The 16,021-nt window shown below is 44.0% G+C and overlaps 1 protein-coding gene across 1 annotated transcript in view; it reads left to right on the top strand.

Annotated features, from left to right (window-relative positions):
• The first annotated feature begins 1,176 nt into the window (after positions 1-1,176).
• LOC135543352 (prostaglandin F2 receptor negative regulator-like) overlaps positions 1,177-16,021 on the top strand; it is a 44,832-nt gene continuing 29,987 nt past the window's right edge. The window contains exons 1-4 of the mRNA XM_064970544.1: positions 1,177-1,499; positions 5,208-5,576; positions 8,097-8,507; positions 9,718-10,077. Of these exons, the coding sequence (XP_064826616.1) occupies positions 1,460-1,499; positions 5,208-5,576; positions 8,097-8,507; positions 9,718-10,077 (1,180 nt within the window). The 5' untranslated portion in view covers positions 1,177-1,459. The remainder of the gene's footprint in view (positions 1,500-5,207; positions 5,577-8,096; positions 8,508-9,717; positions 10,078-16,021) is intronic.

Genomic DNA, 16,021 nt, shown 5'->3' on the forward strand with positions numbered 1-16,021 from the left:
AGTGGTTAGAGCGTTGGGCCAGTAACCAAAAGGTTGCTGGATCAAATCCCCGAGCTGACAAGGTAAAAATCTGTTGTTCTGCCCCTGAACCCACTGTTCCCTGGTAGGCTGTCATTGTAAATAAGAATTTGTTCTTAAACTGAATTGCCTAAATAAATAAAGGTCATAAAAAATCATGAGGCATATCTTCCAAACACTTCGAGGGCATTATTATCACTTAAATGGGTTATTATTAAAATAATGATTTACATATTTTAATAAACATATATTTTGATTAATTTATTCATATTCATCCACAAGATATAGTCCCGACATAAATCAAGGGTTGCTATTGAAGCCGCCTGGTCGTTCTTTTTATTGGTTTGGTTGCCAGAGACGTGAAGTATTTTTGTTCTGTATCTTTGGACGTGACCCAGTCGATAGAAATAAACATAATTATGTTTAATTATGCTGATTCTTGATTTCAACTAGCTGAGAGAAGGTGCCTGCCTGTCTGTCTCATCCCGACATGTTCATTACTATGCGACAGCTGGAGATCGGATTTCAATATTGAAACAATTTTGCAAATGTCGGAGAGACGGACATTAAGGTTAATACAAATCTCAGCTGTTTAACTAAATGTTAATCTAAAAGAAATGTGAGATAATATCTAGATGCTTTTTATAGTGGAGATCATGTTTATAAATTGCCTGGCTGGGCTGATGAGACAGTGGGTTGCACAGTCAAATGGAACAAGGTAAATTGGCCGTTTAACATCATATATGTAGCTTGTGGGAACTTGTAGAATAGACACTGGCTGGAATGCAGTTTTAACCAATCAGCATTCAGGATTAGATCCAACCTTGTATAATATCTTGACAATTTGACTGCTGACATGCCAGGCATTTTAGGACTGTATCAACAGTGAACTAATGAAAATATCGTTTTTGAGTTAAATTCCCCTTTAAAACTTGAAACTACACACCTCTTAGTGGCCCCTTGTAGATGTGCAATGATCTGAAAGCAACATTTCAATAGGCTAACGTTACACATACTGTATCGATGATATTCTGTAGGCCTATTATTCAGCTCTAAATAGCCACGAGTGAGACTTGGGACAGAGCTACCTGTGAAAATCCCGCCGCTACTCCCCTCCTCCAAAAACTGACTTCCGGACACCGCAACGTTGTTCCCTCCCTCTCCCGTTCCAAAACCAAACACTGATTAACGACGCTCAGTATGAATTATGCGAGCGTACAAGGTCGCTACCAGTGAACTTTCACTGCACGCACGTCCATTTAACGGATATCTGAACGTCTACTCGCCAGTGTCGGTTCTCGTGGACAGCATTTTGGGGATTTCTGAGAGGTCGCCGGTGGCTGGGTTTTTGAACTGAAGGTCCAAGGGGACTCCTTTCACCCGCGGCGGATTTTAATGACAAAGGAACGAACTGGGAGTTAAAATTACGCGAATTTGCAGGATGGAACATCTATCTCTTCTACTCTTGTTTTTATCGATGGGTAAGTTATATTTGAAAAAGGGTTGTCTAAAGGTCTGATAATATCGTCATAAAAACGCGGGTGCTGTCGTTTAGTGGGAACTATTAGATTGACATGCACGCGCGGGCATGTTTTCACTTAAAACCTGATAAGAATCTCCATTGACAAAGCAATTAGTCAAATTAATTTAAAGGCAATGTTATCAACGGATTTTTACTGATCATGCTGTTCCTCCTATATTAATTACACATGACTGAGTTTTTTACTAAAACGAACCCTTTTTAAATATGTGAATAGATTTTCCCACGCCCAACTTCATCGTTACATGTAGGCTACGGTGGTTGGTCACAGGTGAGGGTGTGTGGCAATTTTCCATTTCAGCTCCTCAAATCCTGGTCGAAACTTTTAATCGTTCAATCAAAGGAATACGAGCGAGAACTTTTAATTTAATGACATCAATTAAGTTGACAAGCCTTGACAATGGTCCAGTTCCATGGAGGCACCATAACACGCGATGGGTAGCCGTCCAATTCGCATAGATCCCCTTGATAAATTGAACTAATGTAGTTGAATTTGGAATGGCGCACTGTCCACCACTGATGGACCTCTCTGTTATTATAGTCATTGGTTATCTTATCTCAGTGATCAAGGAAGAAATATAATTTTCGTTCGGTTGATCGGACCCATTTTATTTCACAACGGTGTGTCGGATTGTGTAGGATGGGGAGTGTGTGTGTCAACGTACATTTTGCGTCGCTCAGGGCTTCCCTGTGTTTGTGTGAGCGGCTGAGTTTTTACATTGGTGTGGTACTGTGAGATTATCAAATGTTAACATGTCTCCAGCCTTCCTGGAGCAGGGGATGTGTGTGCCCTTGAGCCATTCCCGATGGCTTTAAAGGCGTCCGCATGCTTCCCAGCCGAAACCGTTCGGAAGAGTTGGTGCATATATTATAACGATTTTTTTTCTTCGGTTGTTACGGCACACGTTAGTCACAAGCCGGAGTCTCCGGACTTGTGACTGGTCAACAGTAGGGATTCTACAGGAAAGTCTGTCATTTAACGAGATGCCTCGTATTCATACACTTTATTTTAATTGAACTACTGCACCAAACAGCTTAGTTAGATTAGTTGTGCACTGAACAAAAATGTAAACGCGGCGTAAAGTGTTGGACCCATGTTTCATGAGCAGAAATAAAAGCTCACAGATTTTTCATAGCTCAGCTTTTCTCTCAAATTTGGTGCACACATTTATTTACATCCCTGTTAGTGATTGTTTCTCCTTTGCCAAGATAACATATCCACCTGACAGGTGTGGTATATCAAGAAGCTGATAAAACGGCATGGTCATTACACAGGTGCACCTTGTGCTAGGGACAATAAAAGGACACTTTAAAATGTGCCGTTCTGTCACACAACACAGGGCCACATATATATTTTGAGGGAGCGTGCAATTGTCATACTGGCTGCAGAAATGTCCACCAGAGCTGTTGCCAGAGAATTTAATGTTAATTTCTCTACCATAAGAGCCCATTTCTGCTAGATCTGAAATGTGGTCGGTGCTACTGTATGGATGGTGTGACACAATTACGAAGCCTCTGAGCACAGAGGTAGGCACACAGAGGTCAAATTGAGCTCCGTACTGGATCGCTGTGCACTTCTCAAATTTTGTAAGAATGTGGAGGGCTCCGTATTGACGTGAATGCTTGTGACGGTAGGGAGGTCCTGTATGAACACACACTGACTTCCATGACAACGTCCTTCACAACAGCTCTGCGCTGTTCTGCAAACTGCATGACTTCTGCAGAGGCCAAATCATTGTAAATACTACACAGCCAATGCAGATGGCGGATTGACAATGCCTCGCCGTTTAGCCGCCTCCGTTGTCCTCAATCCGGTCTCGCCGCAGACCACTTGTATGGCATCTTGTGGATGAGTGGTTTGCTGATGTCCATGTTGTGACGAGTGCCTTGTGGTGGTGGGGTTATGGTATAAAGGAATATTTTTAGACAATCTTTACGGCGAGGAAATTTCAGTGCGGCCCACCGGACCTTGATTGAGTTTGACAACCCTGGCCTAAACAATAAATACATGCACACGACCCCAAACATGTTGATGACGTACTACCGCCCGAGCTCTCCAAAACCCTTATCTGTATTTATGGTTTTCAGCATGTACATTTGCCCATTTGTTGCCTCCATGTTAACTACAATTCCTATGCTGTTTTAACAATTTTGGCAACATGCTCCTTTGCCCCTTTCACATTGGCAAGAAATAATTTTCTGAGTAAAAAAATATGCACTTCCTGTAGCAGTTTTGCACAGATCAACAAGCTGTGTGTGCCTCCAGTTGAGGAACAACACTTCCTCAGATTACAAACAGGTGTTCAGGGGACGCTAGACTGCTAATTAGCACAGATGGCCACTTATGTCTTCCCTAAACAAGTGATATGGCCATGTGGGAACACTAAACATAACTGGTCTGTCTCATATTGCCTGTTTACTCTGTGGCCCTCCGGCTGTTTGTTTGGATAAGAGTGGCTTAAGAGTTGCGTGCTAATATTAGTCACACTCCTAAGTGGTGTACGACCAGTATAATATCCCTTCTCTTATGACGTAGGGTAAGTCAAAGCGATGACATCCCCAGAACCAGACTGTTCCAGCAATGTTTTATGGACCACCTTCCCACAAACGTCTATTTCTCCAGTTCCTTGAGTGTCCCAAAATGCTAGGACAGGAAAAAGGGTTAAGTATACTGTGTGTCAACAAGGTGTTTTGAAGTGCTATGTTAATCGCTAAGGGTCCAACTAAGGCAGTGGTGTAGGATCAAATTGGAATGCTGCCAACGTTACCATTAGAAGTAGAGCGTGATGGAAATGTTCCCAGAAGGCTTTGCTCTTTGGTTGTTCCAGTTGGGATGTAACGGGGACTATTTCTGGGCTGTGGGGTCGTTCTTTTGAAAGCTGCTGGTGCGTCGTCCCTTTCTTCTTTCCAAATGAGCTGACCTCTTATCATTTTTCCTGATACTGTTCTTTGGTTTGTGGTGTGTGGGTGGGGGAGCTTGTGTTGCTCCATGCTGGCCATGGCATGTGCACGCTCTTCCCCTCAGCCTGTTCAGACAAGCCTGGTGTGTGTGCATGTTTGCTGCTCTTTCCCCTATGCCCATCCAAACAAGCCTGTACTTTATATAGGTCTTCTCTCTCTAGCTTGAGTAAGTGGTCCAGGCTGTTCCCTTCTCGAGCAAGACTGTCTCTCTCTATGGGTGCATCTAAATAGTCTCTAGTGGCTTCCTTTCCTCAACTCCTTTCCTTCTACTCCAGTCTAAGAAGGTTACCATGGAGTAACAGGTGAAAGCAAAGCGTATGTCAGTGGGAATAAAGGAAAGGAGACGAGGAGAGGAACCGCTTCAGATTATTGATTCACCCGTTGAGTGCAGCGACACTAGGGTTCAGGTGTCAATATGTGGGCCTTTTTATAGAACACACACCCACCCACACACACACTGTGGGTTTGGAATCAGAGGAATCAAACCAAAGGTAGTATCTAAGTGTATATTTAGCCTGCCCTGTGCTAAATGTATCTCAACTGTATGCGTATTGTTAAGCAGAGAGGCTTTCAAGAGGTTAGCTAAGGAAGTCTGATGTGGTAGGAACGCTGTCAGTGTGTGGGGGATTCTGCGGATTTTATGTATGCGGATCTGTCAATGACGTGTATGTGTGTGTCTTCTCTCTAGGTGTATCCCATGCCCGGGTGGTGTCTGTGTCCCCTGGCCCTCTGCTCCGTGTGGAGGGCCAACCTGTCTCACTGCGCTGTGATGTTACTGACTACGAGGGGCCCAGGGAGCAGGATTTTGACTGGACCATGCAGCAGGCGGAGGCGGGGTCTATCCAAGTAATATCCACCTTCGACCCAAAGTACTCGGACTTGTCGCTAAGCGACCGGGTGGCCAGTGGGGACCTGAGCGTGGTGCGGCTGGGGGACAGCGTGGTGGAGCTGAGGATACAGGAAGTGAGGTCTTCAGACAGTGCCACGTACCTCTGCAGTACACCCAGTACGGACTCTGTCTTCAGCGGGAACTACAACGCAGGGGTGACGCTGAAAGGTGGGTCAGACACGAGTATGAGAGAGACTTATAGACTGTCTTAACCATCAGTGTGGAATCACCGTATATCCATTTAGGAGAACTGTATTAACTTTAAACTAGATTAGTCAGACCTCCATTGTGACTTCTAGTTTACATAGAGGCTGGCTGGGTTTGAAGACCCATACAGCGTGTGTTCATGTTCTCTTGTTGTGGTTCGTGTGGTCTATTGAACACGGCTCATATCCCTTGCTTACACATGACACGCTCTCTTAAGCTGGTGTGTTTGTCAGACCACACACACACACACGTGCGCTTATATACTGTATACACATGGACACAGCTGCACTTTCCTTAGATGGACTGGTTCAGGATCAGCTATGTAACTTTAACCCCAATTATGCTAATCTGCTTTGGGGAGGGAACCGGTTCCTAGATCTGCTGCTTTGGGGAAACACTAGTGAGGGGTGATTTCACTCATGTTCACACACGTTCAGTCTTCCAACACACACACACACACTTGGAGAGCAGATTCCAGATGGGTGTATTTATCTCATGTCAAATGGGGGTTGTTATTTCTGTGGAGTTGACTGTTGCCCTGTTCTGAACAGTCTGTCTCAATGAGCTGAGGGAGAGGAAAAGAAAGAGGCTTAGTGGTGAATTGTGCTGACGAGGAGAGCTGGAACAGGTAGAGGCGTGAGATTATATTGTAAAATCTAAGTGCTCTTGAACTAGTAGGTGATTTTTAGTGCTGCTTGTAGCCGTGCTGTAAAACAATGTTTCATGGTGGTGTAGTTGAACTAGTAGACGGTTTGTATACATAGTACAGTGAGATCCATTGATGTAACACCATGTAGTGTAAATTAGTTTACTCTGGTATGAAGAGTCACCTGTGTAGGTAAGGCAGTCTACTGACCTCTCCTATTGGTGTCTACGCAAACGGCATTCTCCACCAAAACTTTCAGTTTTGTGTTTGCTTGGCTCACTTGTCTATCTAATACATTATTTTCTTCCGACTAAAGTGGCCTTGACATGTATAATGTACATTGCATTCGAAAAGTATTCAGACCCCTTGACTTCTACATTTTGTTACGTTACAGCCTTATTCTAAAATGGATTAAATATAATTTTGTTCCTCAATCTACACACTACACCATAATGACAAAGCAAAAACAGGTTTTTACATTTTTTTTTACGTGTGTGTATACAGTTGAAGTTTACAAACACCTTAGCCAAATACATTTAAACTCTGTTTTTCACCATTCCTGACATTTACTAGAAGGTAAAGATTCCCTGTCTTAGGTCAGTTAGGATCACCACTTTATTTTAAGGATGTGAATTGTCAGAATAATGGTGTGATTTATTTCAGCTTTTATTTCTTTCATCACATTCCCAGTGGGTCAGAAGTTTACATACTAATTGAGTGTATTTGGTAGCATTGCCTTTAAATTGTTTAACTTGTGTCAAACGTTTCGGGTAGCCTTCCACAAGCTTCCCACAATGCGTTGGGTGAATTTTGGCCCATTCCTCCTGACAGAGCTGGTGTAACTGAGTCAGGTTTGTAGGCCTCCTTGCTTGCACATGCTTTTTCAGGTCTGCCCACAAATTTTCTATAGGATTGAGGTCAGGCTTGGGGTCATTGTCCATTTGGAAGACCCAACTTTTTTTCTGACAATTTGTTTTTGCTCCCGCCCTGAACAGACTGAATGCTGCTTCTGCTATGTCAACTATTCATGATCCACTGAATGGCTTTCAGCACGTTCAACATTAATGGCTTTCTGTTGTGCGATGTTCACTTTCTCCGTACCCGAACACATAGACAGGAATATGTTTAGCTAGTTGGGGGGGTAAGGGTGATTTTTAACTGAGTGTGACAGTGATTTGGCAGCTCCAGGACACTAAGTCCAATATCAAAGACTTGGTAGAATGGCAGCTTACTGAGCTTAGAGTAAGAAGGTTCATCAGAATATGAACACTTCAAAGCACAGTATCATTCTTGTTTAGAGGCTGAGGGAGCGGGAGTGAGGAAGAGCGTAAGGGTGCGATGAACAGACATTGCGAGAGAGCCACAGGCATACAGTCTCTCGCTCTCTTACTCGCCCCCCTTCCCTTTCGTTTCTCTTCTGTTTATTCAGCTGTGACGGTCAGAGTAAACAGGGCTTCTCTCTCCTCTGTGATTATCAAATCTAAACCCTCCTTACACATACTGTTGACAGCAGCACCCCCCCATTACACCCCTCACTGACAGCCTAAACCGTGTGTTTGGGGGTGGGGGGGGGAATGGACAGATAAGGAAGATGCGCATGTGTAAGCTTGACATTTGGTATTAATAGATTTTTCATGGATTATAAAAGCAGTAATGACTCTTGGCGAAGAAGAACGAACATGATGACATTTTGAGATGTGTTGGCTTACGGCAACATCTGTTAGCGTTCTGTCACAATGACATTTAACATGCAGTAAAGAACCATGTCGCTGTAGTGAAGCAGCAAATTAACGACGCTAGCCGTGTGTGTGTGTAACTCTGTCCTTTCCCTACAGTCATTGCTAACACCCTGAAGGTGGCCCCGGAGCCCCCAGAGCCCGTGGTCCCTGAAGGTGGTGACATCACCCTCTCCTGCAACGTCACCCGCCACTTCACTGATCCCACCTACCTGTCCGTCACCTGGTCGCTACAGAGACCAGGCATCCCATTGGTGGATATCCTGACCGTTGGCCCAGATGGGGATGTGGTCACAGGAAGTGGCTCCGCCCAGCGCTATGCTGACGGAGGGCTCCGATTGGCTATTCGCAGAGATGGGGCATTTGGATTGGTTGTTGCCGGGGTGACACAGGCTGATGCAGGGATGTACATGTGCACGGGGAGGGAATGGATTCACGAGGAAGGGGGTCAGTGGAAGAACATCGTGGGGAAGGCTGTGGAGATGGGAGCTGTGGCAGTCACACCTACAGGTAAAGGGGATGGGGTGTGTCTTGTATGTACTTTAGTATGTGAAACATTCAGCCGATCCTAAATCACTCCCCTTTGACCTTAACCCCGAGATATTTGCAGATCTGTATGGTCTGGATTGGTATAAGCAGTGCAATGGAGCTTCCACAATATGGCTTCCACCTTACAGATGTAAAAATATCGAATGGTTAGGAACAGCTGAGAGAGCGGGATCTGGGGGATGGTTGTCGTTTCTATGGCCTCTACTTTATTTTAGCCTAGCAGCATTTCTTTGTGTTGGAGAGGCTCTTGACCCAGAGATCTATCTCAGCCCCTCCCCCTGTCAGGCCTTTATCCCTGGGTGTGTGAGGAACCCCCGACACACACACACACAGTGGTTGCCTGGAACACCATATCCCCTGAACCCTCTCCTGCATGGTGATTGATTAAAATGGGGTGAGAGACTGAGGGACTAGCTCAGCAGGAAGACAACATAGAGGGACTGGGCCTTCCTTTACATGCTGTATCTAAGTACAGACTAGTGTAGCCATGCAGCCACTATTGACTGTCTACTGAGATGCTAAAGTAAAGAGGATTGGAGAAGTCTAACAGGGGCCTTTGTCCTGGCTCTCTTGTCTAAACATGCATAGTGAGCTATAGTGAAGTCATCTCACCTACCAGATATCCTAGTCTCCCATAGTAGCAGTATCCAGGATTTAATTTGAGAAATATAAACCCCCCCCAAAAGGGTTTAGCTTCAGTTCAGTCTCTGGAGTCATGAGTCGTATCATGTTTTAATGTGATTTTCCTTGACTTTTCTTTCCATAGCTTTGAAACTCTTACCATTTAGCCTAAATCGTTCTCGGCGTATATTCACTTTTAATAGTTACCCATTTATACTTGACTTTTTGTGGGTTCTAGAGCTTTTGAAATGGGCTTTTTTAATAAATAGTCATCCTTGATCTTCTATGTGGGTCTTTTCAACTTCTCACTGTTGGTTCTTTTGATCTGGACGGTTTTAATCAAGTTTTACATGTTGAATCCCTTCTACTCCGTCTTCTCTTGATGTGTAGAGTACTTGTATCTCCATATCCAACTGTGCTGGAGTGTTCTATATTTTCACCATATTGCTTCTACTTATCCAACCGGTCCAGTTCTACAGGTGTCTAGGGGTTGTTTCCTTGTTTATTGGTTCTAACGGCAGCCATTTTGTCTTCTCCCTCCGCCTTCCAGCTCGTTCACTGTCTGTCGTGGCCATGTCCAACACCACGCTCAACATGGACGACACCCTGACCCTCACCTGCCTGGTCTCCGCGGGTAACTTGGCCTCCCTGGCCCTGGAGGTCACCTGGCTTGTGGACGGACGCACAGCGGTCAGCCTGGGCCGTGACGGGGTGGTCTCAAACGGGTCCCCCTCGGTGGGGCTGGAGCGGACGGGGCCAGGGGAGTTTAGGCTGGTGGTGAGGGGGGTAAGGGGGTCTGACAAGGGGATGTACTCCTGTAGGGTCCGGGCCTGGGTCGGAGGAGGAGGAAGATGGTACCAGGCTGCAGAGAAGACCTCCAACCCAATACAAGTTCTAGTCACACAGATCAGTGAGTGAAAATGCTGTTAAAATATCTACTGTATGTTTTTCAGGTCTTGAAATGCAGTCCAACCAAGATTACCATATCTAACATACTATTAATAGCATTGGCCTCTCACTAGGCTTACTTTGAACACACATGCTTCACCATGGCAGTACATCAGTGATGCCTTGTACTACAGAGACACACAGGAACGAACACACACATCATACACAGGCACCCGCAGAGTGAGCCTATCCTTTAGTCAAGCCTTTTTTCTGACATACCTGCCCCCACAGTGAAAAATATTGCTTATTTAGGCCTAGCTAACTCCTTTCTCTAGTTTTACACCCTGTTTCGCTCCCTCTCTATTTAACTAGGCAAGTCAGTTAAGTACAAATTATTATTTACAATGACAGCATGGTTGCTCTGGGACCAAAGCGGTGGTGAAGGGTGTAACTGTATATGACCTGACAGGTTCAAGGTGCTGTGGTGTCACTCATGCCATCCTTCAGAGTGTGTGGGTGGTCGTGTAGGGATTCATTAGGGACCACCGTAGCAAAACATTTTGCAATGGATAAGTTCATGTCGTCCCTCCCAGTTTGGTATAGATTTTCATGACCTTTTAGGCCAGTGGTTCTTAACTGGTTTTTCCTCAGGACCCAAATTGAATCGGGTTGTTTCAGTCCCGGCCCAATATTCTCATCGCGAAAAGAATCGACAAAATACAATCTGGATTTTTAAATGTTATATAGATTGCAAATACAGTGCCTTGCGAAAGTATTCGGCCCCCTTGAACTTTGCGACCTTTTGCCACATTTCAGGCTTCAAACATGAAGATATAAAACTGTATTTTTTTGTGAAGAATCAACAAGTGGGACACAATCATGAAGTGGAACGACATTTATTGGATATTTCAAACTTTTTTAACAAATCAAAAACTGAAAAATTGGGCGTGCAAAATTATTCAGCCCCCTTAAGTTAATACTTTGTAGCGCCACCTTTTGCTGCGATTACAGCTGTAAGTCGCTTGGGGTATGTCTCTATCAGTTTTGCACATCGAGAGACTGAACTTTTTTCCCATTCCTCCTTGCAAAACAGCTCGAGCTCAGTGAGGTTGGATGGAGAGCATTTGTGAACAGCAGTTTTCAGTTCTTTCCACAGATTCTCGATTGGATTCAGGTCTGGACTTTGACTTGGCCATTCTAACACCTGGATATGTTTATTTTGAACCATTCCATTGTAGATTTTGCTTTATGTTTTGGATCATTGTCTTGTTGGAAGACAAATCTCTGTCCCAGTCTCAGGTCTTTTGCAGACTCCATCGGGTTCTTACAGAATGGTCCTGTATTTGGCTCCATCCATCTTCCCATCAATTTTAACCATCTTCCCTGTCCCTGCTGAAGAAAAGCAGGCCCAAACCATGATGCTTCCACCACCATGTTTGACAGTGGGGATGGTGTGTTCAGTGTGATGAGCTGTGTTGCTTTTACGCCAAACATAACGTTTTGCATTGTTGCCAAAAAGTTCAATTTTGGTTTCATCTGACCAGAGCACCTTCTTCCACATGTTTGGTGTGTCTCCCAGGTGGCTTGTGGCAAACTTTAAACAACACTTTTTATGGATATCTTTAAGAAATGTCTTTCTTCTTGCCACTCTTCCATAAAGGCCAGATTTGTGCAATATACGACTGATTGTTGTTCTATGGACAGAGTCTCCCACCTCAGCTGTAGATCTCTGCAGTTCATCCAGAGTGATCATGGGCCTCTTGGCTTCATCTCTGATCAGTCTTCTCCTTGTATGAGCTGAAAGTTTAGAGGGACGGCCAGGTCTTGGTAGATTTGCAGTGGTCTGATACTCCTTCCATTTTAATATTATCGCTTGCACAGTGCTCCTTGGGATGTTTAAAGCTTGGGAAATCTTTTGGTATCCAAATCCGGCTTTAAACTTCTTCACAACAGTATCTCGGACCTGCCTGGTGTGTTCCTTGTTCTTCATGATGCTCTCTGCGCTTTTAACGGACCTCTGAGACTATCACAGTGCAGGTGCATTTATACGGAGACTTGATTACACACAGGTGGATTGTATTTATCATCATTAGTCATTTAGGTCAACATTGGATAATTCAGAGATCCTCACTGAACTTCTGGAGAGAGTTTGCTGCACTGAAAGTAAAGGGGCTGAATAATTTTGCATGCCCAATTTTTCAGTTTTTGATTTGTTAAAAAAGTTTGAAATATCCAATAAATGTCGTTCCACTTCATGATTGTGTCCCACTTGTTGTTGATTCTTCACAAAAAAAATACAGTTTTATATCTTTGTTTGAAGCCTGAAATGTGGCAAAAGGTTGCAAAGTTCAAGGGGGCCGAATACTTTCGCAAGGCACTGTATATGACAAGGGAACCACATTCCAACCTCTTTCATTGTCATTAATTCAATCCTCCCCATATTCTTGATGAAGAATGTTAATGATGGTTTTGGGTTTCTGAACTTTAAATGTTATTAATCATTAGTTTTAAAAGGTACCTGAGGGGTGTCATAGCTGAGAGGCTACACCAGAAGTTGGTGGTGAAGCTTGGAACGTACTGAGTGTAGGGGAAATGATCACGTGGCAGGCATTGATAAGGGGAGAGAGCCATGGATTAGTGATGAAAGGGGTCCAGGTCATGTTTAAGGGAGAAAGGTTTATGGTCCGTATCACTTCGTTTCCTGCCTAGCAATAAAGATACAATGTTTGTTCAGATGTGTAGGAGGAGACTCAGCATAGAAAGGATTAAATATCAGTGCTTGTGTGAATGACTTTGTCTAATGTGGCTGTATTGGCCCTCTGGGAAGAATAAACTTGGTTTGCACTTTCATGGTATCTAGAGTTTTTACACTGAAAATTAGAATCTAACAGTAATAAATTCACTGTTTTGAGACTTCCAAAATAGCATTGCTAATGGAGTTTTATATTGAAAACACTCTGAAGAAACCTCCTGTGACGCACATTTGCGTCGCGATCCAGCAGTTGAGAATCGCTGCTTTAGGCTACGTGTTGTATTTCTGTGTGAGGAAATGTCATAAAGTCCATTGGGTTAGCATTAGCTTGATAATAAGCAACCCCACTGCTCCTAATGTATGAAACGGTCTTCGAATTCAGATCTTGAATGCGCCACACAGTAGCTGTTTGTGCTGCAGTAGCTGTGGGGTTAAATCTGCTCTGGAAGTAGGTCTGCCTGGTGCTGGTTCTCTAGAGTCCCAAACATGACGCTCCTCTGACACACACACCAAACACTGTGCAGTGAAAATGGTCATGGAGGAAAGGAATGTGTAGCCAGAGGCCAGAGTGTAGGAGTTCCCTCTAGTACCATAGAGCCCTACACCAACAGACTCACCAACCATATGTATGTGTTGGTGGTTACTAGATGTCTGTTTTCTGTCTGCCATTGTGCATGTTGAGAGAAGTGCCCTGGGTTAAGCCTAGTGGTCGTAGGCAAGGCCAGACATCAATGGAAGAGGAACTCTGCCTACGTCTGGAAGACTCACATTCACACTCGCACCCAAATCCCATGAAATTCTGACCTACTACGCTGAGGAAATGGTAGTATACAGTGCCTTTGGAAAGTATTCAGACCCCTTGACTTTTTCCACATTTTGTTACACAACAGCCTTATTCTAAAATTAATTAAATAAAAAGAAATCCTCAGCAATCTACATACAAAGCAAACAACAGGTTTTTAGAAATGTTTGCACATTTATTAAACATTAAAAATACCTTATTTACATTAGTATTCAGACCCTTTGCTGTGAGACAAATTGAGCTCTTGCATCTTGTTTCCCTTGATCATCCTTGAGATGTTTCTACAACTTGATTGACCAAGAACCCAATGGTCACTCTGACAGAGTTTCTTTGTAGAAATGGGAGAACCTTCCAGAAGGACAACCATCTCTGCAGCACTCCACCCATCAGGCCATTATGGTTCAGTGGCCAGACGAAAGCCACTCCTCAGTAGAAGTAACATGACAGCCCGCTTTGAGTTTGCCAAAAGGCATCTAAAGACACTCAGACCATGAGGGAAGAAGATTCTCTGGTCTGTTGAAACCAAGATTAAACTCTTTGGCCTGAATGCCAACCGTCACATCTGGAGGAAACCTGGCACCATCCCTACAGTGAAGCATGGGTGGTGGCAGAATCATGCTGTTTTTCAGCAGCAGGGACTGGGAGACTAGTCAGGATCGAGGCAAAGATGAACGGAGCAAAGTACAGAGAGATCCTTGATGAAAACCTGCTCCAGAGCTCTCATTACCTCCAGACTAGGTTGAAGGTTCACCTTCCATCTGGACAATGACCCTAAGGAAACAGCCAAGACAAATCAGGAGTGTCGGGACAAGTCTCAATGTCCTTGAGATGTCCAGCCAGAGCCTGGACTTAAACCTGATCCAACATCAATGGAGAGACCTGAAAATGGCTCTGCAGCGACACTCCCCATCCAACCTGACAGAGCTTGAAAGGATCTTCATAGAAGAATGGGAGAAACTCCCAAAGTACAGGTGTGCCAAGCTTGTAGCGTCATACCCAAGAAGAATCAAGGCTGTAATCATTGCCAAAGGTGCTTCAACAAAGTACTGAGTAATGGGGGTGTGACTATTTAATACATTTTAGAGTAAGGCTATAACCCAACAAAACGTGGAAAAAGTCTAGGGGTCTGAGTACTTTCTGAATGCACTGTATGTAGTAACGTGCACGCAGACTCTCTCTACAGGATACCTCCAACCACCATAAACCTCTCTGTCCAACAGTAGAGGTGTATTATAAAGAGTTGGAAGTCACTTTGTCCTTCTAATCCCCTATGGAGCTGCCGAGGGGGCGAGCTACCCTGGTGTGTCTTTCCTTGACTGATTGGTACTATTGTTTGACTCTACATCTGCAGTCCATCACAACAATAGTTACTGTATGTCACAATGATGACGGAAGCATGACACACCAGAGGTGGTACCTTAGTTGTGGAGGACAGGCTCATAGTAATCACTGGAACGGAATCAAAGGATTGGTAACATAAACATGGTTTCCAAGTGTTTATCATTCCATTTACTCCAATCCAGCCATTATTATGAGCCGTCCTCCCCTCAGCAGCCTCCTGTGGTTACACACGCACACACTTAATGAGCCATTCTTAAAGGTGCAATTTGCAGAAATCCTGTTTGCTAATATTCTAATAGTTTGCCTAATTTCAGTTTGACAAAACAAGCAGTCATTCTATAGATAATCACACTGTACCACCTAAACTGCTGTGAAATACCTTTTCAATAACCCAAAATCTTGTTTTTAGTTGTTTGAGGCTGTTGCACAAAACTGAAAGTAAAAGATGCCAAAACATTCAATGAGGATGACAGATCTGTAACTCGCATTTCTATGTGAATTTGGTTGAGTTGCCCAAAAAGTGACCTATTACAACTTTAAGTTGCTGTTATTCTTCCTCCATCCTACAACCCCCCCTGTGATGTTAGTGCTGTGTCACCTCTCCCATACAATCTCCCAGAGTCACCATAGAGTTCAATGGGTTCTCTCCAGTGGAGGCTCCCGAGGGGAGGGGGAGGACCATCCTCAGTGAGTTTCATAAAAATAAACTGTTAAACATGAATGTTACACTTTTTAGATAAAACAATACACAATATATTCACCAAATCATTGATTAAAACGCACTGTTTTGCAATGGTCTACAGTAGCCTCAACAGCACTCTGTAGGGTAGCACCATGGTGTATGAATGATTCACACCCTAGATCAGCTAGATGCAGGCAAGAGTGTGGAAGGTGGTATTGAATGTGTCACTCTCTCACCTTGATTACAAAAAATTACCTTGACCTGTGCACCTATGGTGACTTTCATTCATAGGCTAGGTAATAGCAAACGCATTGATGGGGATAGGGAAGATTTGCTTATCATGTAGTAGCCTAAACCTATCAATGTTACATTGAGCTGGGTGAATCCAA

The sequence above is a fragment of the Oncorhynchus masou genome, chromosome 7 (assembly GCF_036934945.1).
Source record: "Oncorhynchus masou masou isolate Uvic2021 chromosome 7, UVic_Omas_1.1, whole genome shotgun sequence".
Classification (NCBI taxonomy): Eukaryota; Metazoa; Chordata; class Actinopteri; order Salmoniformes; family Salmonidae; genus Oncorhynchus; species Oncorhynchus masou.